At 30.8% G+C, this 24,703-nt stretch overlaps 1 protein-coding gene and 1 long non-coding RNA gene across 18 annotated transcripts; both read left to right on the top strand.

The window, feature by feature from the left end:
• The first annotated feature begins 172 nt into the window (after window positions 1-172).
• Window positions 173-24,573, top strand: LOC106792334 (phosphatidylinositol-binding clathrin assembly protein LAP). 17 transcript variants are annotated; one of them, XR_001382278.1, is made up of 21 exons: window positions 173-484; window positions 959-1,294; window positions 10,524-10,666; window positions 10,778-10,853; window positions 11,742-11,756; window positions 12,729-12,831; window positions 12,908-13,116; window positions 13,179-13,285; window positions 13,378-13,419; window positions 13,559-13,653; window positions 16,499-16,667; window positions 16,951-17,070; window positions 17,570-17,702; window positions 17,874-17,957; window positions 19,018-19,851; window positions 20,938-21,061; window positions 21,138-21,243; window positions 21,753-21,818; window positions 22,466-22,720; window positions 23,209-23,447; window positions 24,062-24,573. XR_001382278.1 is itself a non-coding variant. In XM_014758699.1 (20 exons), exons 2-19 carry the CDS (start codon window positions 1,165-1,167, stop codon window positions 22,709-22,711), a joined length of 2,802 nt encoding a protein of 933 aa, XP_014614185.1. In that variant the 5' UTR covers window positions 173-484; window positions 959-1,164; the 3' UTR covers window positions 22,712-22,720; window positions 23,209-23,676. The 17 variants fall into 17 exon arrangements, 16 of the variants coding, with proteins under 16 accessions (XP_014614185.1, XP_014614188.1, XP_014614193.1 ...); XM_014758699.1 differs by lacking the exon at window positions 24,062-24,573 and having other exon boundaries at window positions 23,209-23,676; XM_014758702.1 differs by lacking the exons at window positions 23,209-23,447; window positions 24,062-24,573 and having other exon boundaries at window positions 11,745-11,756.
• LOC106792336 lies at window positions 1,305-2,815 on the top strand. The gene is made up of 2 exons (XR_001382279.1): window positions 1,305-1,753; window positions 1,864-2,815. It is a non-coding gene; the product is annotated as an uncharacterized LOC106792336 (long non-coding RNA).
• Window positions 24,574-24,703: the final 130 nt, after the last annotated feature.

Here is a 24,703-nt window from a genome sequence, read left to right as displayed (position 1 = left end):
AAATTTCTCTCTTAATATAAAGTTTAAAGGAAAGGAGAAAAACAAATGAGATTTAAAATACATTTAAAAAGTTACAATTTTCGCGCCATGAGACGAGGGAAGATGTGTTAGGTGATCACGTGACCATATCTAAATGTCATTGGACGGTAGGATGATCAGTGGTCGATGTCGAGGAGGGAGCGTCGATCAGTAACGTAACGCGATTGGTTGGTCAGTGGGCGGTACGAAGTGTTGGGGAGGGGAGCATAGAATAGTAAGGTCGCCATCTTAAAGCAATTCGCGATAGCCTTTCGTCGCCGGTGCGAACCCGAGTCGTTGTCGTCGTCTCGTCGTCGTGATTGTGTATCGTTTTCGTCATTTTCGTCGTCGGGTTAAGAGCTGAGCCGTATTAGCCTGGCGAGCGTGTAAACGCGAGCGCAAGCTCGTACGGCTCCGGTAGGTGATCAAAAACGGGATCGATAAAGTCTTGAAAGAGGAAATTTAGGTGAGGAGAGAGAAAAGTACAATTGTCGTTTAGGAACAGTTAGTTAATCAACGTTTAAAACGTATCGTGCTGGGGGAGACATTTTACTTGGTTGCTTCCAATTTCGAAATTTCATATTTTCTTTCTTCCCTCAATCGCCGTGACTTTTACTATCTCGTGTATAAGTGTTGTCTCTCTCTCTCTCTCTCTCTCTCTCTCTCTCTCTCTCTCTCTCTCTTTCTCTCTTTCTCTCTTTTTCTCTTTCTCCCTTATCTTTGGTTCTTACTTCCTCTTTCTTAGTTTTTCATTCTTCACGTATTTTCCAAATTTACGTTCGTGAATACATACACACACGCACACACGCACGCATCATATACCTAGAAAGCACTCTCTTTCTTAATCACACATACACACGACACATATATATATATATCATATACATATACATACATATACACATACATACATATACACGGAATCGGACACTTCGAATAGTGGCAGTGCGCCGCGAGAATGGTACATGCTGTTTGAGCGAGAGTAACCACAGATGGAAAGGACGAACCTCACACTTGCTGACAAATCCATTCGGTTTTGAAGAGTCGTCGACGTAGGGGAAGAAAGCAGACAGGAAGGAAGGAAAAGAAAGGCAAAAAGAAAGAAAGGCAAAAAGAAAGAAAGAAAGTGACAGGAAGGACGACAGTATGGCGGGACAAACGATAAACGACAGACTACTGGCTGCTAGACACAGCATCGCTGGCCAAGGGCTCGCCAAATCCGTCTGCAAAGCTACCACTGAGGAGATGATAGGACCAAAGAAAAAGCATCTCGATTGTAAGTTCTTTTTTATTTTAGTTTATACTATTCCCCGATGTTTCTTCTCCCACAAATTTAATACTCTTTTTAAAAACCAAAATCGTTTTTCCTGGGTTACATCGACTCGGATCTCGATTCGGTTCAACTCTATCGATTTGGCACGATTTGAACACGTCTCCTTCCGACCCTTTCTATTTGACATTTAAACTATTCAGGATGTTGCGAATTTTATTGTTTCTTTTAATGTTTTTTCGCTTCTTCAAAAGCAAAGAGAGTAGCGTGGAAGACGAGAATGCAGTGAGACCAGTTATCCTCAAGAAAGACAGAGAGAGAGAGAGAGCGAAACAGAGCGAGTAACGAATAAGAGAAAGAAAGAGTAAGTGAAAGAGTGAGATGGAGAGAAGGCAGTGGAGAGGGGGAGAATGCTCGCGCTCACGTCGATGCGCCGCACGTCGTAGTGAGGTCGTTCGATTTTGAGTATGTACAACACGACGAAATTTCGTTCATGTTCTCTCACCATTTGAAAAAAAACCGTTTCGTTGTGAAGCAGATTTTTTATTTAATTATGATAAAAATTCTGTTTTTAGTTCGTTTTTATGGCGATACCTGTACCATCAATGTGTTACATGATTTATTGATTTTACTCTGGAGACATTAATTTTTTCCATCCTCGACTTTACTCAGCCACCATACGTTTGTAAAAGATTATGATGTATTTGATTTAATGTGTGTTGAGAGTTGGTGATTTTTAATCAGATTATTGAGAAATTGTTTTAGTCGTATGTTAGAAAACATTGATTTATTTTTGGATGCGACGCATTCAATGTAAGAGAATTATATTCGCTCTTATTAAATGCAGATTCTTTGAAATACTAATTGGGAGCAGGGTATTCCTTGTTACAACTCGAATTTGAAAGAATGTAAAGCATGAATGTAGATAGGGAAGGTGTATTGCCTTTAGCTATTTCTTAGAATTTGTTGGAGGCTAACAAGAATGAATCATCGTTCTTAGTATGATGCATAGATGGTTGGTTACACATATCATTGTATTATATTTTATATTGTATTAAATTATTCATTTAATATTTTTTTATAATAATTTTTATAGAGTCAGGAAAGGATTGATTAGAGTACGTTAACTACTTTCATCGGTTAATTTAATCTACAAATTTTAATACATTTCTTATTATTTTCTGCGACAATAGAAATTTAGTTCAACAGAATATTGGAATATAATTTAACAAGACATTAATCGTGTTGTAAGATTTGCTATTATATGCATCAATACAATATTAAATTTATCTTAGACGATTATGTTGGTTTATGAGTTATATATCATTCATATTTATAAGTATAGCTGTATGTGTCAAATGATTACATACACTAGAGTACGGTTTGTGATCAAGAATTATAGGTTTAGCATAGGAAGACAACAACAAATTTAATAACGAGATCATGGTATAATCTAAGGTCATTTGAATTTAAATAAAGTTACTTTTTATTTTCTTATCGTTGAAATATTTCATATTTCTAATTTTATGAAAAAGAAAAAAGAAAAGAATATACGTTAACAAGAGCTTATTTTTATAAAAAAGTCATGAAATGATTTAATATTTTTGGATTAAATTAAAACTAATAAATGAAATCGGTAATGAGATGTTAAGAAGTAAACTTGAGAAGTAGACTATCCGCTTAAGCTCATAATTTTAAAGTACCCTCGGTGAGAGTTAGACTCTTCTCTTATATGGTTTACACGTTCTCTCGTGCGTATCCTTCCGCAATTTCGTGCGAATTAGAATATTTTTCTTCAAAGAATAAAAAGGTTTACGTGAAGGTTATCAATTTACAAAATATTCGTGTAAGTTTATTATCAGTGAACGATCGATTCAAAGTAACAAGGAATATTTAATCTCTGGCTACGCCCTTATTTGATTAAATATTTATCAAATATAAATTATCTTCAAACTAATTAAAAGTATACTTAATTATCGGATCTTCCATTTAATTTAACTTTATTTTCTACGATATTAATTATATAATATTAATTAGTCATAAAAAATTTTATAAAATTAATTACATGTATGTCTTAAAAGTTGCTTTAGTGAGAAAAGAAAAATGAAACTAAAAATCAATGTTGGTTTATTAAATAGAATTACTATATTTTGTTTTTTATTTCAAGATATCAATTTTTAGTCAGAGTTTCGTTAAAGAAATATGAACTCACGATGTGACTACTTCAAATACTTGTAAACAAAATAATTTATAATTTTTCAGTTCATTAAAGCAATTTTTGGAACATCTATTATATTTGAAAAATTTGGGATCGATCAAAATGAAAATAAAATAATTCAATAAATGATTTCTCAACAACATCTCGTAACAATTTCGTGACAACGAATAATATACAAAATCTAGAATATACTTTAGTATCGTGTTCTATTGTTAAATAGAAATATACGTCATATTCGACGAAAGCAAAAGCAAATAGTATAATAGTATAAATTATTAATATCTCCTAGGATTTTGGAACTTTAACGATTCTTGAGGATTTGTGGAAATAAGTCTGCTTATTTCCACTGATAATTCGTAACGCCCGTTAACGCTTCGATAACGTTGTAAAAAAAATCCATATTGTTTCCCTGACCGGCAGATAAGTGATATAACTTCATCGAGAGGGAAAGTAAGTAAATACTAATAAGAGGAATAAAGTACATATAAATGTACATATAAATACATGCATAAGACGTGTTCTGTGAGCTCGCATGAAAACGATGCTCATTATCATAAAACTGACGGCGCGTGTCCGTACTAAATGTTACCGGTCTCCCTACTGTATATACTGTACGTATATCTCCAGACTTGGACGGGGGCGTAAACGATAAAATTCTTTAAAGGCGTGATAATGTCAATCAAAAATGAAATATATATTAAAAGAAAAAATAACTTTTCGTTAAATCTTACCCATTTTTACAATGCATCAGTTTTGATATTAAATCTGCAAATTTAATTTTCTCTCTTTTACTCTCACTTTGTTTTATTTTAGTTTTTCTTTATATGTATTTAGGTTTATTTTTTCTCGATTAATCAGTTTATTGTTTTTATAATTCACGCTATTTCTTTTTGACAGAATTTACTTATCGATTACGTGATAGTAAATTCAAATTTCGTTACGTGCGTGCGCAATATTCAATTTTCGAGTTATTTGAGCGCGAAATTGAAACTTCTCCAACGATATATTTTTCTTTCTTCGCAATTTCTTTTCTTATTTTTCTTTTTTCCTTCTAATGTTATTATAATCTTATAAGGTTGAATTAGGAACGAGGGTAAAGGTATTATCGTAATTGAAATAAAAGAAAGATAAAAAGATAGATAATGTGTACGTATTCGCAAAGTTATATGAATGCAAGCGAGCGTGAATAAAGTATGCATGAACACACATCTACAAATAAATATATATGTCTCTTTGTTAAGGACGTGCGATAAGTACACAAGCATCAACTTTTTTTCCATTCATTAATACTTAAATCCTATTTGTTTTTGATCCTTCTTGCTTGCTCATCTTCCTCTTTGATAAGAATTGAACGAACATGATCTCACGGCACGTTTCGCACGATTACGAGTAAATAAAGAGCTATGGTCTCACTCTCTCTCTTTATTTTTTTTTCTTTCTCTCTCTTTTTCTTTCATATAGTAAAATCGAGTAGGTGAATGTCATCGGCACGTTTTCTTCTTTGACCTATACCTTTTCGCTGATTTTGCGCTAAAGGTTAAGAAACGAATTGTGTCGGAATCCTCGAAAGAGACCATCTGTTTCGATAGTACTCACATTCTTTTACCGTCTCAACCTCTTTTCTCTATTTATTTCTATCAAGGAGATAAATACTAGTATTTCCTATATACTTATTCTTACTACAAAATTAAATTTACGAGAGGAATCCTAAGTGAAAAGGATCTACTGAGTTACTTAAAGATTCGATTCCTTCCTGTAACCCAGATTTCTTGCCTTTTTCTTTCTTCTTTTTTTTTTTGTATGAAAATAATAGCAAAATAACAAATATATCATATAAACAACAAATCATTAGTATAAGACATTTATTTATTTATTTGTTCATATTTTAGAATTGAATCTAGATCAGTAGTGTCAAGCTCGTTTATAAATATGAGTCATCAAATTTAATTTGATTATAAAAAAATTGTCGAGCCTAGACTAAAAAAAAAAGGAAAGATCTCTTCAAAAAATATTAGAGAGAGTAAAAGATCAGACTTTTTAAAGTCACATCGAAGTTTCAAGTTTCGGACCGCGGACATTGTATTCGACACCATTAATCTAGATCATTGAGCAAAGGAACATTTATTATATATTGTATGAATCACAAAGGTTCGAAAGGTAGATCGTGTGAGTCGATAAGTGAAAAATATTTTTTAAATTAAGTCTCGATCGCCTTATCTACGATTTTTATTCTTATGCAGCTTAAATTAAATTAAACGATGACAAAGAAATTCTTCGTACCTATTGTATTTTACAATTATTATTATTATATGTCATTTTAATTCGACATTTATTTAATCTTCAAAGCTAATTACTTCGATGTAAAAATAGCATCAAATGATAGAAAATCAAATAAAATAACAGTAATAAATTTAATTATAATAATAATTAAATAATAATAATTTATTTTTTTAATAAATTATATTTAGAATAATAATAATAATAATAATAATAATAATAATAATAATAATAAAATGATTTTAATACATATTTACCGAAGTAATTTGCATCGAAACTCTTTGAAAAACATTTAAACGACGATTTATTACGCAATCAAGTTTTTCTTGAAGGAATGAAATTATTATTCCAAGTGGTACATTCATAAAAAATGAATTCCCAGCAAACAGTGTTGAGAAGATTACTTCGATATTGAATTGATAATATTATCATTTGTAATTCCCCCTTTATATGTTTTCCACAATCAATTAAATGTTCACGTCCAAAGCGTTTCTTTATTTTACGTTCGGCGATTTTCGTTTAATATTCTCTTTTTCTTTCTGTTGAATTGAATCGAATCGAATGTAATTGGGATGACGTAGATAAATAACCAGGTAAAATTAGAATTTCATTACTTAAACTCGGTTAATGGAGGATTACATGTCACACGGCCTCGTGTCTTTGATATTAGCTTTGAAAGTGGAGATCGTAGAAAGTGTGGTGTATACTTTGCACTTATGTGTTCACAGTTACGTGTCGAGTCTTATAGTTTAAAAAAAAATTCACTTTTTTTCTTTTAAGGTCCTACATACGTCTAATAGCGCTTAAAATGCGCTAAAAGAAAAAAATTTCTTATATAGTAGGGATAACAATAGAAATTAATACAAATAAATAGTGCACATTGTTTATTGGTATTTAAACTTTATAAACAATTTTATTTCACTTTATTTTTACAAAAATTACTATATAAAAAATCACGTGATCCACAACACTAAGAAAAAAAAGTTGCTCCACGGTTTGTATTATATCTCCAGTAAATTTTGATCGGTCTACAGAATTTTTAAAAATTCTTGTAAAATAACGTTATAGTTATAGCGTGTCGAACCGGAATTTTGAATTTCGGAAAATTTGGTAGTTTAAAAAAGTATGCGTTTTACGTCATAAATTTTACACTTTAATTATTTTTATACAGTTTTGAAATCAAAGTATCCCAAATCCGGCTCGACACACACTATAGAGAAAACGATTTCGAATATTTAAAAAAAAATCGCATTAAAAACTATTAAAAATTGTATGAGTTATCATGGTGACCGTAGTGGAAAAAGTAGTTTCGAGAAAAACGCGTTTAAAGTTATAAGTTCTCAAACAAAGGACAGCTATCTGCGCGCACCATACTCTCGTCGGGCAGTTACATTTTCTACTATAACTTAGGTCTATGAGGAATTTTTGCAATCGACTTTCACAGAAACAAGCCTAAAACTATAGAGTACAACAATCTGTTTAAAAAAAAATCGATTTTTTTTGAAATCCTGGACGTATGTATGGCCTTAATAGAAAATTATATAGGAGAACGAATGTTGAAGGAGTTAAATAATTGAATTGCGATTATTTTTCAAGTTGAATGAAAATATTCCTTATTGAAAGATATCATATTTGTATCTTACGTGCTTTCGTTAAATCATTTCTTCAAAACTAAAAACAAAATATCCTTTTCCTTTCTTTCACTAATCCTAACATTGTTATTGCGTTAATTATACAAAATAAGTCGAATAAAAATTTAATAGTTTCCTGTTCTCTGTTTATCTTTGTCTTGCAATATAAACATTTAAATTGACGAAAATTCTGTAAAAAAATAAAACAAACAAAAAATATTGTTTTTCTCTCTCATTAATATTAATTAAAAAATTGAATAATTACAATCGTTTGAATATAGAATCTTTATCACGTTAATTATTTAAGGCAAGAAAAAAAACATAATCAACAGTTTTTTTTTCGTTCAATAATAATGATGAAAAACAAATGGTTTCTCTTTTAGATAATTGAATATCGAAGGCTAACCAGAATCTGAAGGAAAGTATTTAAGTCATTCTTTCTCTCTTTTTCTTTCTATTTTTTCCCCGTTTAATTCGAAAGGAAGAAGGAGAAGAGTTAACGCATTTATCACATGCGTTCCTCATCGAGCAAACGCATCCGATCGAAGAGCGTAAAGGAGCTTATGTGCGTTGAACCATTGGAGTAATGCCAGTAGTAAAACCAAATTAGTTGCCCTATCCATACATACATGCGGGGGTGTATAATTAGAGCGAGAAAGCTGACAAGGTCAAGTACACGTTACTTTACAAAGCCGTCGGTCACTTGATCTTTGAAAACAGACTTTGATACACAAATACATCACTTAAATAACACTTAGAGTGTCTTTTCTTTTATATTTTGCGCTTTTAAGATTATTAATATTTTTCCTATATTAAAAAAAGAAATATTGTAGAAAGAAAGGGGATTGTTATTGTTTCCTTGTAAAATTGAGCAACGGTTGATTATCAACTGTCAATGATATTTTTTTGCATTTATCATATGCTACACAACAAATAAATAACTACTGAAGAGATGGAAGAGTATTTTCGTTTGTTTGCTGTGCAATTTAGTAGCAACTGATCTATACCTATCAATCTTTATTTTTATTTTTATTTATATATTTTATCACACACACATATGATACCAAAAATGAATAATTGGATCGTTTATTATAAAGTGGTGTAAGTTCACTTCATAAAAACATTGAGAAAATATATAATTTTGATGCTGTTTTTATAATTAATGAAACGATCCAATTATTAAAGAGGAGATGGAAGGGTATTCTTATTTGTAAAATTGATCAGGCAACTCGATATTGTTCTTTATCCATATTTTCTTTATGCTTATCATAATGATAAAAATGATGATCCGATAAAATTAGATCGATCTGTTTTCAGTGTCACACTTAGTGAAAACGAGTCTTATGTAAGTCGCATATACATACATACATGTATCTACGTATAGAAGTATTTCTGTATTCACTGAATCAGTAATATGCAATAACATTAAATGCACAAGACTTTATATTATTAAAGAAGCGAAAGCAGTCCCGTTAATGTATTTTTATATAATTTTTTACGTATTCTTACGTGACCGTTCATATCACCGTTCTATTATTGATACGTACTATACATATGTTTCTATGTATTTACTAATGCTTGTTACATAGATAAAACTTGAGTAAATTGACTGAAGAAAGAAGTTTCTTTATTGAAAGCAATTTATTTAAAAATATTTTTATGAATCATTCATTCAAGATTTTCTTCGTTTCCTTTCCAAGGCGTTAACGATTTTATCTTTTATGTTACACATACACATAGATTGATATGTATATATAAGTAAGCACACATGTGTACAAGCCAAGAAGCAGCTTGGCTTCGTTGGTACGATCAATACTTAAAGACGGTGACCGTGCCTATCATTGTCCTACTCTACTTCTTTCAACTTGTTCAAATTATGTAGGTTTATCAAATTTGATACATGCGTAAATGTACCATCTAATACATATTTGATCTTTGATCCCTACACAAATTATTACACTTTATCGCACATAAATGCATACACATTAATGCATACATAAATGCATCGGTAATTATAACTACACTTAGTTAAACAATTTTTTATAATTTATTGTCTAATGTAAATATGTAAAAATTAATTTTATCATTCATTTGATATTATTCAATATTTTATAGTATCAAATATAAAATAGTATGTAATAAAATGTAAATAATTTTTTTTTTAATTTACAATCCATTGCGCGCCATAATTACAAACACACATAAAAATATGTATGTATTATACTAAAAAGTTACATCGTGACGAAACAAATAAATGTTTGGAAGATCGATTGATAATTTGATCTATTTAAAAGATAATCTCTTTAAATGGATAGAAAGAGAAAGAATGAGTGAATGGGTCTTGAAGGGTGGTGAAGGGGATGAGAGTTTTGGAGGGGAGTCGGAGTCGTGTTTTTTTGTCTCATAGTTCTCTCTATCTCTCTCTTTCTCTCTCTCTCTCTCTCTCGCATTTAACGGGTTCTCTCTTTAGGACTACTAGGGATGTAGATCATTGATCGTTATCTGTGTACGTCAGGGAGACATTGCACTGGTTCACGGTCCTTGACCTCCCCTGATTCGGGATCGTACTTGATGAAATTACTTCTGCTAATCGACCAGATTGACGTATGGATTTTCAGCCATTCGAATCTAAACGATCACTTTGGATTGATCGGATAAATTGATATTGACATTGTCTGATCTATGTGTTTTATTTAGTCTATTATGTGATACTATTTCTTTGACAATTGTTCCAAGTTATGCTGAAATCTATCTCTTGAAATGATTAAAATTTATACGCAGTAGAAATCTCATCGTTTTGTGATTTTTATTTTTTATAAAATATTATCAATCCTTATACAATTATTAAAATATAATTTCAAATAATTTTACTTACTAATAAGAAACAAGATATAATCAAATATAAAATAGAAATGAAATTACTTTTTCAAACAAAATAAAAATCTTCAAATTGAAGATCATCTCAATTTCAGATTATTCATGGTTACCATCTTTCTGGGAATAAATTGTACCCAAATTTTGATCTATCTTTTTTTATAAAAAAATTCTGTTAAAAATTAATATTATTCTAGAAATATTTTTATTAACAATTAAATATTTATAATTATAGATCTCATTCATTGTACAAACGAGCCAAACGTGTCGATACCACAACTCGCTAATCTTTTGATAGAACGATCGCAAAACACGAACTGGACGGTCGTTTTCAAAGCACTCATAACAGTACACCATATGCTTTGCTATGGCAATGAGGTAAATATTCTTTTTTATTTAACAAACGATTTCAACGATTTTTTGCATGCATTAAAAATTGAAATTATTCAGAATTCATTTGTTATATTTTTGTTGTCATTATTGTTCCAGAGGTTTACACAATATCTGGCATCGAGCAACAGCACTTTTCAGCTCAGCAATTTCCTCGATAAAAGCGGAGTACAAGGTGAGTGTATTTATCGAAGGGTTGCGAAGAATAATGGACTGTTCCTTTTTAACATCTTATGACTACCAATTCGATATTTTTCTTCTTTTCTTTTTTATCCTCGTACCGTAATTTCCGATATCAATAAAAATTATTTAATAAATAAAATACTTAATTATTTATTAAATTATTTAACAAATAAGGACTTCGCGTGTTTCGTAACGTGTTACCTAAAACAATCGCTGATATTATTTCACAAGTAAATTCTGCCGCAACCGTCATATCGTTTATTTTCTCCGATAACGAAAGAACATACTAAACAAATTTCTTCTTCAAAACAAATGTGTCCAAATTTATTGTGTATATTTTGTATATTAATTGCCATAATGTATAATGATTATTGCAAATTTTACGAGAGTAAGATGATTCATTTGTATTTATAACTTTTTTTGTTCATTTAGTAAGAATTTATGCTTATTACTATTGTACATATAATGATTGTTATTATATATATGTTTGCCGTATTGGGGAGTATGCATGGGATACAATGATAACATAGAAATAATTTTCTACAAATGCTTCAATAAGTTTGCGCGCAAATTCTTTTCTTTCTAACTCAAATTGCAAACGGGATGATCTTTTAATGTCCACATATCCTTGCATATATAAAAGCACACATGCATAAACACACAGAAGAGAAGAGCATAGGAAAAGTAATGGCTATTTATAAACGTTTATATCTACTGCTTCCTCTCCCGTATTGTTTAATAACACTTTCTAACTAACTTCCTAGCACTGAGCAACTACAGAACTATATGGGAAAAAATCAATCTTTCTCTTTTCCATGTGTCTGGCATCTATCTTTATGATTTACTAACTTGGATTAATTTTATCTCTGTTTGAGCACAGCAGGAGCGCGCGTCGGTAAGTTTATTTCCTTCGTACTTACAATCTCTTTATTCTTTCCCTCTTCAACAAATAACATTTAAGCAGGACGAGCCAAAAATTGTTAGTTAATTTCAAAAATTAATTGTTTTTTAAAAACATGCTTAAAGCTATTTTTGTATTCAGTTAATAAAACTGACAATCTGACTTGTAAAACTGCAAGTTTAATTACAAAATTGAATTGTTTAAAAAATACTTATGTACGCACGTAAGAAATTATACTTCTTTAGCGTACCAAAACGAATATAATCTCAATAACCTCAAAAATAACTTCAAAAATTCATATCCTTGTGCAATCATTTTTCTTCGCAGCCTATACAACCTACAACGTTCCGCATTAGTTTGCGTTTTGTTTTCCTTATTTTCCTTATTCTTCTTCCTAMRARGACGATATTCTTTACATTTCTCTGCATTAGTTTTAGGCATCTCGAAAACTTTAACAGAAATTTAAATGTATACTGATCCTGGTAAAAAATATCAAAATGTAGATATCAGTCCACACTTAATATAAGGGAGTTATATCAAATAAGTTCATGCGTCAACAGACATGGCGCAGCGACAGCACTAGTTTCTGCTCGATCATTTAAGTCAAGCAGCGTTTGAGTATGATTAGAACTTGGATGGGTGACCGCTTAAGAAGAAAAATTTGAATTCGCTTTGCCCGCGCATCGTAAATATCGACAACTACATGGTGTCGATTTTTCGGTCGCATCTAATTTCAGTTTGCAAAATGCGCAAAAGAAGTATAACTTCAAAAAAAATTAATTTTTAAAACCACCTAAAAACTTTTAGGCCCATCCTATATATGTCACCTACTGTATAATGAATGTATCTACACTTATTATTTATTATCAGGCGTTGTTATTTTTATTTCTACTTCTGTATCTTAATAATTTCATAGTCAAGACCAAACAATTCTAATTAATATGCGGTATTTTTATTGTTCATCAGGTTACGATATGTCACCGTTTATCAGACGATACGCCAAATACTTGAACGAGAAGGCTCTTTCGTACAGAACGGTGGCATTTGATTTCTGTAAAGTTAAAAGAGGGTAAGATTCGTATTATTGTTTATGATATTTTTTTTACATTTTTCCTTTTGAATTTCTGTTTTTTCTTTCTTTTTAGAAAAGAAGATGGCACATTACGTACCATAAACGCAGAAAAACTCTTAAAAACATTGCCAGTTCTACAAGCGCAACTAGACGCCCTTTTGGAATTTGATTGTACAGCAAACGATCTTACCAATGGCGTTATTAACAACGCATTTATGCTTCTATTCCGAGATCTCATTCGTTTGTTTGCTTGTTATAATGATGGGATTATTAATCTCTTAGGTAAAATATTCAAAACATTACATAATTATTCAAATAAATACTTATATATTGATTATTTACAGAGAAATATTTCGATATGAACAAAAAACAATGTCGAGATGCTTTGGAACTGTATAAAAAGTTCCTCATAAGAATGGATAGAGTCGGCGACTTTTTAAAAGTAGCAGAGGTAATTTAGATTTGCATAATTTCTTTAAATAAATTTTATTATACATTTGTAATTTGTGTCTTAATTAATCTAATTTTATTATTTTTGTTTAGGATGTTGGTATCGACAAAGGTGATATTCCGGATTTAACAAAGGTAACGCTTTTATAAATTATATTTTTATCACTACAATTATATAAATCTCTTTACTATAATTAAATTTCTTTATTACGATAAAATTTCTTTTTATTTACTCATATTAAAATTGGAATATAAGTAAAAAGTATTTTTATAGGCACCGAGTAGCTTGTTAGATGCATTAGAACAGCATCTTGCGTCATTAGAAGGGAAAAAGGGTTCTGCTGCAAATACGCCAACACAATCGGCAAGGTATGTAAGCTTTCTTCGAATATTGATTTATTATTTTCAATAAAACAAACTAAAAAATGAATAAAAAAGTGAATAAGGTAAATGGAAGAAGATGAAGAGAAAATAGAGAGAAATATTTATTTTTAACGTATATATATATATATCAGGCTGGCATTATGTTTACGTTGTATTCTAATGAATTAGAAGGAACAACGAGATCTTCTTCCTATATTTTCATTAAGCTTGCAATAATTTTTTCATTTAATTGCATTATAATAATTGTTACTAAGTATATAAGTATTACGTGTATCCATTTTTAAATGACTATGAAAAATGATAAGTAAAAATATGTTAATCGAAAATTTCAAAAACAAATTATCGAAATATCATATAGGAGAAAATATTTAGTTGATAAAATTATTGACCAAAAATATCATTATTTCCTGTCATTTGTCATTACTTTATGGCTTTGGTCCAGTCATTCGGTAATTTCGAATGGCTGTTCATCATCAGACATCTTCACTAGTACTAAATCCTTAACAGAACAACTTTATTACTTACAAACATCTCTAAATCCTTTTTTTTTTTTTAAACATAAACCTTTTTATAACTATTGTTTATTTATTTGTAGATCAATTGGACATGCGATAACACAGCTAATTTTCTTATTTATATATTTATCTTATAAAAAAACAATTTTTCTATCTATCTACCTATCTTTTTCTCTCTTTCTCTCTTTCTAATTTTGCTTACATGCTTTTTTAGTTACGAGATAATAGATACGCGAATTAACTTTTCGAGCGTTTATTTCTTCGTCACAAAAACATATTCTAATTTGATATCCAAAATTAATATCAAAATCTTATTTATATATTTTAACTTTGAATAGTTTGTTCAGATTTTTGTCCTAATTGATAAATGGCTCGAAAAGTTGGATAATTTTTATACGAATATAAATATTTTTGTTCAGAATTTGAATTTATTCATTTTTTGTTCGTACAATTTGTACATACATCATTTTTTTTTGCATATTATATCACCTATATCAAATGTCACATTTCGATAGGCTATGCAAATCTGAAATATATTATTATATTCAGCTTTTTAGTTTTATTTTGCTTCTTGTGTGATACTTTCAACATCTCGTATGAGAGATGATATATGTGCTGAAGAAAATATAATTGGTATATATAAAAAGAGAAAAAAACGATTTGACTGGCCAGAGCCTTAATGTAATTAACAACAATAATTTCGATTGGTAAACTTAAGAGAAATAACGTTATCGAATACATGAATTCTTTCATCTATTGCTAAGATTATATCTTATCAATTTATCTGTATCTTATAATTTCCATGTACAAAAAGAAAAAAGATAAATATTCAACAACAATAATAATAATAATAATAATAATAATAATAATAATAATAATAATAATAATATATGCAAAATTNATAATAATAATAATAATAATAATAATAATAATAATAATAATATATGCAAAATTGTAAAATAATTTAAAATAAATAAATGAATAATATTTCATACAATATTTAAAAATAACTAGATTATATATATATATATATATTGATATTTAAAATGCCTGCATATTAAATAGGCTTACTCTCTATGTGATATAGAAAGATATTACAGCACATGTATTTATCTAAAGTAATATGTATGCTTGGTGATGTAAATACTGTCGTCGTGTGTAGCGTATTATGGATGCATTCGTGATGTGTATACACGCTTCTACGATACATAATACGTAGCTTATTATGATCGTTTTATATATATATATATACATATGTTACCGGAATAGTGGAAAATCTGGCAATGTTAGCAATACCCCGACATTGTCCTCAATGCAAAGCGTTTTTTGACGATGTAGGAAACAAAAGAATTTTTACAGACTTTTCCGAAGCATTGAACATAATACCTAGACATTCTATAGAATACCAAATGCTATTTAGGCAATATTACAAAGAATACATTATCGGGCAACAGGCACACACAGCATACACCCTCTCCCCTCCCACAATCAATATACACCTCGCTCCCACACACACAAAAGCGAGCATGGAGCGGGTTGTTGAGACTGTGCGTGCCGCTATAATATGCGCACTTGTAGACATTGGAACTTACTTTATGCTGGTGTGTTATTATGTAGGGCCTACTGTTACTTATCGTAGTAGAAGATTATATTACTTTTAGACCGATATTACCATAGAAAATCTGTATTTTTTGTTCTTTATCGTATCGAAAGATAAGCAGGTTTAGAAGAAAATATTTTATATCTGCTTTTTTGCTTTACCGGTTTCTCATTTGTCATTTTCAAGAATTTCTAGGAAATGAGAGAGAAATGAATACATTTCAGACTTTGTCGAAAAACGCTTTGCATTGAAGACAATGCCGGTGTATTGCTAACATTGCCTGATTTCCCACTATTCCAGTAACATATAGAAATATATAGTACAGAGTTAAATTTCACCTATATCAGACTACTATTTTTTCGTAGAGAGAAAAAATTAAATAAATGCATGTGTAAATTGTTTAAAAAGCCATTTAAAATATAAGTGCACACGATTTACTTAATTACTTTCTAGGCACTGTCGCATTTATACGTACTACACTACTCTTCTTTTTGTTTTTTGTTTGTCTTTTCCTTTATTTTCTATTATCAACTTTCCTATTAATTCCTATCATCACATTTTTTGGTGCTAAAACAAAACTTATCCTCCCTTACTATTCCCATATATAAATATATATATATATATATATATATACATATATATTTATCCTAACTTAATTTTTAATTACACAACAATCCCCACAACCACCAACCCACCCCTATCATTATCCAAGCAGCAATAGAACGAATATAAAGTCGGGAGTGTCCGCCCTGTCTTCCACCAGTACCGCATTTGGAACGGCAGCTAGTAACGCACGGCTCGATCACACTGGAAATGGACACATTGATGAAGCGTTAAGGCAACAAGCTCTTGCGGAAGAGGAAGCAGCCATGAATCAATACAAGGTTAATCTTTTTATAATAATACTTAGAAAATTATTTCATAAACTCCAAGGTCTTTTGTATTCTTGTACGTTTGAAATATTTGGAGTGTATTTGGGTAAATAGAGTATTGTAGATTACTTCAATAAGTTTGAAGATAATATACATATTTGTTTAGATCTTTTCTCGAAGACTTTTACTAGTAGAAAATACTGTTGGAAATAAATAATCTTTATTTACGATTTCTAATTATAATATTGTACAAAATTAATGAATTTCATTAAGTCAATTGTATTTTTTAATTTAGGCTAAAGTACAGTCGCCCTCGGGTGGTCCAAGTACAAACCCATTTTTGAGTTCTCCTACCAACAATGCCAATCAGCCAATAGTTGATTTATTCGGTGCAGCACCATCAGCTGATAATCAGGTGATTGTTGATTGTTTAATATAATATTTTATTTATATTATTTACGAAAATTATATTATTTCCAAAATTTTTATATCAAAATTAATAGTAATTCTAGATATTGATTTACATGCTAAGAGAATAGTCACGACGGCAGATGCGACTAGGAATAACAGTGACAGTTTTTTTAAATCCTAGATTTTTTTTTAATAATTTGTAATAATTATTCGTGTCCTCGTCTGCTTTTTTACAGGATATATTATTTTTATTTCTTAAGCTAACATTGCATACGTTTATGGTTATTAATTACTGCAGCATGGCAAGATGTGTGAGCCCATATAGTTTTTTATAGTGTGAACCCCTGACAAATTTGTTCGTTGATTTATTCTATATCAAATATTAATTTAACTCTAATTTTTTAAATATATTTTATTATAAATACTCATCATAAATCATATTAAAACAATTCAGATATCTAAGAAATATATTAATGTTATATTTTATTTGGATGATATTTTAGCCTCAAAAAGCGTCTGACGATTTGCTACAACTGGCAGGAAATCCTTTCGCAGATATGTTTGGTGCATCCCAACAAGCCCAACAAGCACAGCCTGCACAAGTACAAAATAATATGTGGATGACCAACGGTAATGGTAAATGCAACATTCGCTTAATTTTTTGGCATATGTATAAATATATATATATATATATATATTTTTGTTTGTTTGTTTGTTTCGTTTTGTTTTCTCGTATCTTTTAGTTTTTTTCTTCTTCTATTTTCTTATTATCTTTATAGTTTTTCTTTTGCTTTTGATTTTTTCTAGGTTTTGCAGCGACACCAGCAAATAATAACTTTGTTACAGATAATAGCTTTTCCTCCGTATTCGGAAATCAGGATCAACAGTCAAGTAAGTATTTTATTTTCCTTTATATTAGATTTATATATATATATATTTATAATACGTTCGTTTGAGAAAGTCTATTTTTAAATCATTAAATTTTATATATATATTTTACATTTTCCTCTACTTTTTTCTTTTCATTATAAATATATCGTTCTTTTTGGGACAGAATACTTTTTGCCTGGTTTGTACAATCAATTGTAACACAAACACGCATATATACACTACATATTATTTAAAAAAAACTCAATTTGTTATCTCTGGGATTTATACAATTTATGCACATTATTATAGAGATATACTTATAAATAGTATATAAAAACACTATGATGCTAGAAAGAATACTACTTTATCTGCTGGATGTTCTAAATTTGTCGCATAATATTATCTCATTGTCAGACCTATAGAATATCTTCGCATAAACACTGAACTCTTATCTGTTTATTTATGCAGTCATTATGCAAATTCAAAATCTTTAAGAGATGTATTTTTTAAAATAAATCTTTTCCAAGACTTAATTAATCTAAATTAGATATTTGCAATCTAAAGGATTCGATTGAGGCTGAATTCTTCTTAAACTAGCGAATGTTGTGTATTTTGGTAGATTGTTTGGTGCATTTGTTTCAAACGTTCAAGGAGTAGTTGTGTAGTTATTATATAGATATACTTATATGTATAAAAAAATGTTATGTTATTGATTATCTAACAAGGATCTAAACAATACTAGAAGATTTGTTATATACTAACAAGAGCTGAAACAGCGATGCGCAAGTATCTAAGAATCGTCTTTAATCGCTATACTAACAAACATCAATAAACATTAATTATTGGAATCTGTTACGCAACACTTTACACAATGTATCATTACGAACATCATCAATTAATCATCGCAATCATAATTAATCTTAATTACTAGATGAAAGACATATGGCTTTAATACTGGCGCATCACTTTCTTTCTCGTGAGAGGAAGCAGGGCGCGATAATAAATCGCAAGGATGATACCAAAACTATGATCTCATAGAACGTCAGGCTAATCCACGCACATTAATAACTTTCTGCGCAAGCTGGTGCCCCAGGAACTACCACCGGATCCGTACCTAATCCTTTCATGTCCGACTTCCCAACCGCCGCTTCCCAAGCTAGCAATGCAGCCGCTGCTCTAGGGCTGTTCGATCAAAGCAGCAGCAGCGTTACTGCCGGCGGTAACGTTGCCGAAGCTCAAGTAGCAGCAGCAGCAACAACAGCAGCAGCAGCGGCGGCATCACAAAGCGGCGGAGACCTCTTCAGTGCCGGCGGTCAGGCAGATCTCTTTGGAGGCGACTCTGCAATGCTCAAGGCCGCAGATGGGAGCTCTGGGGACGTCGCGTCTGGCGGTGCACAGGCACCGTCGGCCGTTGCGCCCTCGACTGCTCTTACCTCTGGCAAGTCCACTGCCACGCCGCCTCCCAGACCACCGCCTCCCGCGACAGCAGCTTCCAATGGTACACCACGTGCATTGTCTCCAGCTATTAGCGGAGCATCACCTGGTAGGCCAGCCTCGGGGCCTGCTTCGATTGCCGGTAGTGCAGCCCCGAGCAAGAGTGCATTCGATGATCTAAATGACAGTATTCGTATGGCACTGGGTGGCTCTCCGTCGCGACCGGCACCCCTTGCTCAGCACGCTCCTCCCACGCAACAACAACAACAACAACAACAGCAACAACAACAACAACAACAACCGCCATCGCAACAACCCGTTCAACAGGGCTTCGCCATGTTCGACATGGGAAGTAATGTCGGGGCGGCCACTAGCCACATCATGATGGCTGGTGGCCAAATGGTTTCTTACGGAGTTCCTCCGTCGTCTTCTCAAGTACCTCCTGTCGGCTTTGGTTCTCCGGCTAAGCAGCCAATGTCAGGTGACGGGAATCTATCGCAACCACGCTAACTGCATGCTTCTGAAGCAAATCCCAAATCCCTATTTTTGAAAATAATTCTTTAGAAATGAAGATTAGACGAATTAGAATATCGAATGACTTTGGATTTGCTTTAAGTATGGCTTTCATTTTCAGGGGTTTCATATTAACAGTCTCAAGTGCTAATAACATTAACAAACGTTAATCCTTGGAACTGCTTTTTTCTTTATTTTCTCCATTGCATGACTGCTTTTATGACTTACTTTAACAACAAACTCTGTTCATTCCATGGTAAGGACATTTTTTATTATGGGTAAAGATAAAAGAAAAGAAAGGATAAGCATTCAGGATAATCTCGAATTTTTAGTAAATAATAGAAATACAATATTTTCAGTGTTACAAGACTAGAAATTAAATTAGGTTGGTTCTATTTAAGATTTGAAGTACGTACACTTAAAAGAATATTTTTATCAGTAGGTACACGAAAGAACTCCCCAACATAGTTAATAAATATTTAGTTAAATGCAGACATACACTTTTTATAAACGTAATTTATTATAACGCTAAATAGTTTAATGAATCAGTTTAAATTTATAGATTTTTTTATTTGAAATATAGTGGTAGAATTAATGTACACTCAAATCTTGCACGATCATTAGCTAAATTAGATTGATGTATAAAATAATGATTTAAAGTAACAGTAAACTAAAAATGATAGTCAAGCTTTGAGTGATACTGCACAAATTGTGTTACATAACAAGTATAAAACAAATTAGAAAAATTTTGTTCTATATAAATTTATTTAATATGTTAATTATTTATGCTATTATTATGATGATTATTATTATTATTATATTAATATTAATATTTTACATATAGTTATATTCCTAGTTTATAATATAAGAAAATTTTTTAAATATTTAATTCATATAAATTTATATATTTGCATATATCAAATTCATATTTTGGTTATGCTTTTATGAGTTTCGGCTATATATATATATATTGTAGGTATTGCTTAGATTTATAAGGATTAAAATTTTGTCGATGAGAATATGTAGCATTGTGGTCTTGGAAATGATATTTCAGCAGGTGGACAGCCGACAAATGCAACAGCAGCCAGTGGAAAAGTCCTAACTGGAGACCTAGATAGTAGCCTTGCCAGTTTAGCACAGAATTTGACGATTAATAAAAGTACTCAGCCACAAGTTAAGTAAGTCATTGCTTTTTTTTTTCATACAAATTTATCGGAAAATAATGCCGTTTTTAATTAAACAAATTCCTTTTAGGGGAATGCAATGGAATTCTCCTAAAAATACGGCTAAAACTGGAGGTCCCGCTGGATGGACACCACAACCGATGGCAGCAACCACAGGGGCTGGATATCGTCCTATGGTGAGCCTAATTAAATCGATAATCGTTCCTTAAATTATTATCAGCACGTATGTCATGTATGTAAATAAGTACATCACACATTGTCTTGATTTAGCTTTCACATTAGTGTTAAAGCTTCTGGATTATTGGGTTGTATGTACACCAAATGCATTTCTATTTTTTGTTTTGGCTAATTATCATGCACACAACATATAGTCAAGGTAGCACTAGTCATGTCACATGAAAAGTACGGTATTCGAATTTCTATTTTATATATATTTTATGATACAAATTAAAATACTTCTATGAATTTATTAAATGAATTTAAAAGACAAATATGACTTTAAGGAGCACGATCAGTGCTTTTTCGAGTTAAATTTTTTTTTTTTTTAGAAAATTTCTCTTGATATATACCTAAGATATTATAGTTCTTAGGTATTTATAAATAAATTTGTACAGAGTTCTTCTACCGTTTGGCAAATTTAGTTGTGATGCATGCATGGCATATGGCATGTTACCGGCTGTTCCAGGGTCAAGGAATGACGCAACTTCCTCCTGCAACCACGTTGGCCTTTTCCCCACAGACAACACCAATGGTAAGTTACGTTTTTTTAAAAATCCTATTACGGATTAGAACCTTGCCTGAGCTCACTAATTCTTTTAAAACAGTGATGTGAATTGTCTAACTTATTCAAGGATTATAAACATTAATGTCGATGAACTTCGTTCAATATTATATCTTAAATACCACTGCATTAAAGAATTTGATGTTGCATTTCCTTATTGTATATTACTTATTCATCCTCACTTTACAACTACTGTTTATGTGCTATTTCAACTTTGTCACTAACTCATTCCTAATAATACTACAATACACAAAGAGAATGTTATATCAAGCTGTATGAATGTTACTAGAACTGATATTAGACCGCATTTCAATTACAATATTCATTTTTGTTTGGCTTAGCACTACAAATGCCTTGATTTTGGAATCTAATAGAAAACAATCACAAAATTATCCAATCCGTATTCTATATTAGATGTAAATAACACTTAGAAAAATTTTAAAAAATACAATATCTAAATGAAATTAATTGTGTTTATAAATAGTTTTCTTTTTTGATGTGTACAGCCGCTCGGAATGCTGACAAAAATATGAATTTCATTTCCTTAATACTTAGTTTTTCGGATAGGATGCACATTCTTATTATCTTCTCACTTGACGCATTTCTGGTGTCTATAGGGTATGCAAGGTATGCCAATGGGCATGCAAGGTATGCAAGGTATGAGGCCGATGATGGGTGCAATGCCAGGGCCTACTGCTGGAGGTGGTGGTATGATGGTTGCGGGTGGAGCTGCACCAATGATGATGCCTAATGCAAATCCTATGATGGGTGCTAATCTTCAACAGCAACAGCAGCAGCATCCACAACCTGCTGCTCAGCCACAAGGCAATGCTGTTCAACTAGATCCTTTTGGTGCTCTATGAAGAGACTAGGTATTTGTTTAAAACATTTACCACAGTCCATAGACACCGCAATCGATCTTTATTTTTATCAAAAATTAGTTTAAAAGAAAAAAGAATTTAAAAATTACGATCAAAGAGAGAGACGTTCATCGTATTAACAATATTTTATGTTATTCATTTTCAGTAAGATCTGCCCTATAGTAATAAGTTTTATGCTTTTCATGTCTGTGATTAATATAATCATGATAACCGTATGAATGAATCCAATTAGTTCACGTAAAAGTTCATTAAATTAAATAGATATGAATAATTTTACGCTACTTAGCAGAATAGTAGTGAAAACTGTGATTAATATATGTATATGCGCACATATACATATTCACGTACACATATGCCATATACTTATGTTAATTAAAATTATAATTTTAACGTTTACTATTCTTCGTTCATAATTTTATTAAATATGTATTATATCGGTTTGAAATGTTTCTTAGAAAAACACAAAATTTCTGTTTCAGGATTTCAAATGGAATGATAGAAAGGAAGCACCGATTTTGTAAATACTGTGTAATATGCTTAGAAAATATGCCCTTTTGATTGATATCGATCTAGGTTCGAAATGTTCTAACCGTTGTTGATATCGACCTTCGAACTTCGTTCAAAAGCAGACGCTGTTCGTTTCTCTCACTGTGAATATGGTCAATACTTCTATCATTATTATTCTCGTGCGATCATTCGATCTTGGGATCTGCTACTCGTATGTTACAATTTGCCTTTTGAAATATTATGTTGTTTATTAAATGTCATTTCAAATTGTAAATCAAGATGTGCTTTTCTCTCGAGATGATGATGATAATAATTGAGAATCATTGTTATTATATAAGAAATTACCGTTTAGAATCGCACAAACGAGTATACGTATATGTGCTGCTGTTGCTGCTACTACTACACTTGGTTTTGCAGTTTTTACATATTTATGCAATTGTCAAAAGAAGAAGGATAACAATAGCTCTGCGAATGTGTATTTCGAAAAAGCTTTATAATAATTTATTATTATCGCGTTAAATTAAAAGACTCGGATAGAAAGGTGTGAATTATAGTTAAGGAAATAAGGGTGGAGTTCAGTGTGATTCTAAACGTTTAGGATGATTAGATTAGGTATATACAATTGGCTGTTTGCGTGTATATTGGTATCTATTTTACGATAAATCATAAAAAGAGGATTAGAAAAAAAGCATGTAAAATTCTCGTTACAAAAGAGATATTCTAATAGTAGTTTACATTGGGCATCAATCTAGCATATTTGTATTTATCATATATTATATATATATATATATATTATCCCTTTTTTAAATTGTGTTTTTGTTTTAGAAATCATTGGTTTTGGTCCAAGTGGAGAAGTTCACAATTATCCTATGTTAAAGTATTAAATAATATAATAATAACGATTAATATGAACTAAATAATATTATAATTAATTCTCAGAAATAACGATAATAATTACGTTATTTTGAGATATCGGGTGACGCAAATATGCATATATACGTATGTGCATGGGTAGGAAAAAAAAGAGTAATAATTAAAAAAAAACTATAATATGTATATATATGTGTAGGAAAACCATAATTCTATGGAGTTTTCGAGACAATTAATGATGAGAACGAAGAAACGAATATACAGGATCTTTCGCTTAACTCGACTACCTAAAATATCTCACTTATTCCGTACGATAGAAAAAAATGTCAGAGGAAAAAATTATTTTATTCGAAGGCGCCGATATATTGATAGACTGAATTTTCTTTCAAGGTCATTTTTTTCGAGATATTAAGGTCATCGTATTTTTTTTTAATGTGACTGCATATTTTTACTACAATATTCTTATAGTTTATAAAAAAACAAAAACAAAAAAATATTTGTCAGGAACTATAAGACGCTTATAAAAGCAAACAATCTTCTCATGTACAAGAGAAAACATTTCATAATCTTCTCGGTAAAGGTCACTTGAAGGTCAAC

Source organism: Polistes canadensis, unplaced genomic scaffold, assembly GCF_001313835.1.
Source record: "Polistes canadensis isolate GaletaPanama2010 unplaced genomic scaffold, ASM131383v1 scaffold_407, whole genome shotgun sequence".
Classification (NCBI taxonomy): Eukaryota; Metazoa; Arthropoda; class Insecta; order Hymenoptera; family Vespidae; genus Polistes; species Polistes canadensis.
The sequence above is the reverse complement of the archived record's forward strand: the minus strand, read 5'-3'. Positions and strand labels throughout refer to the sequence as shown.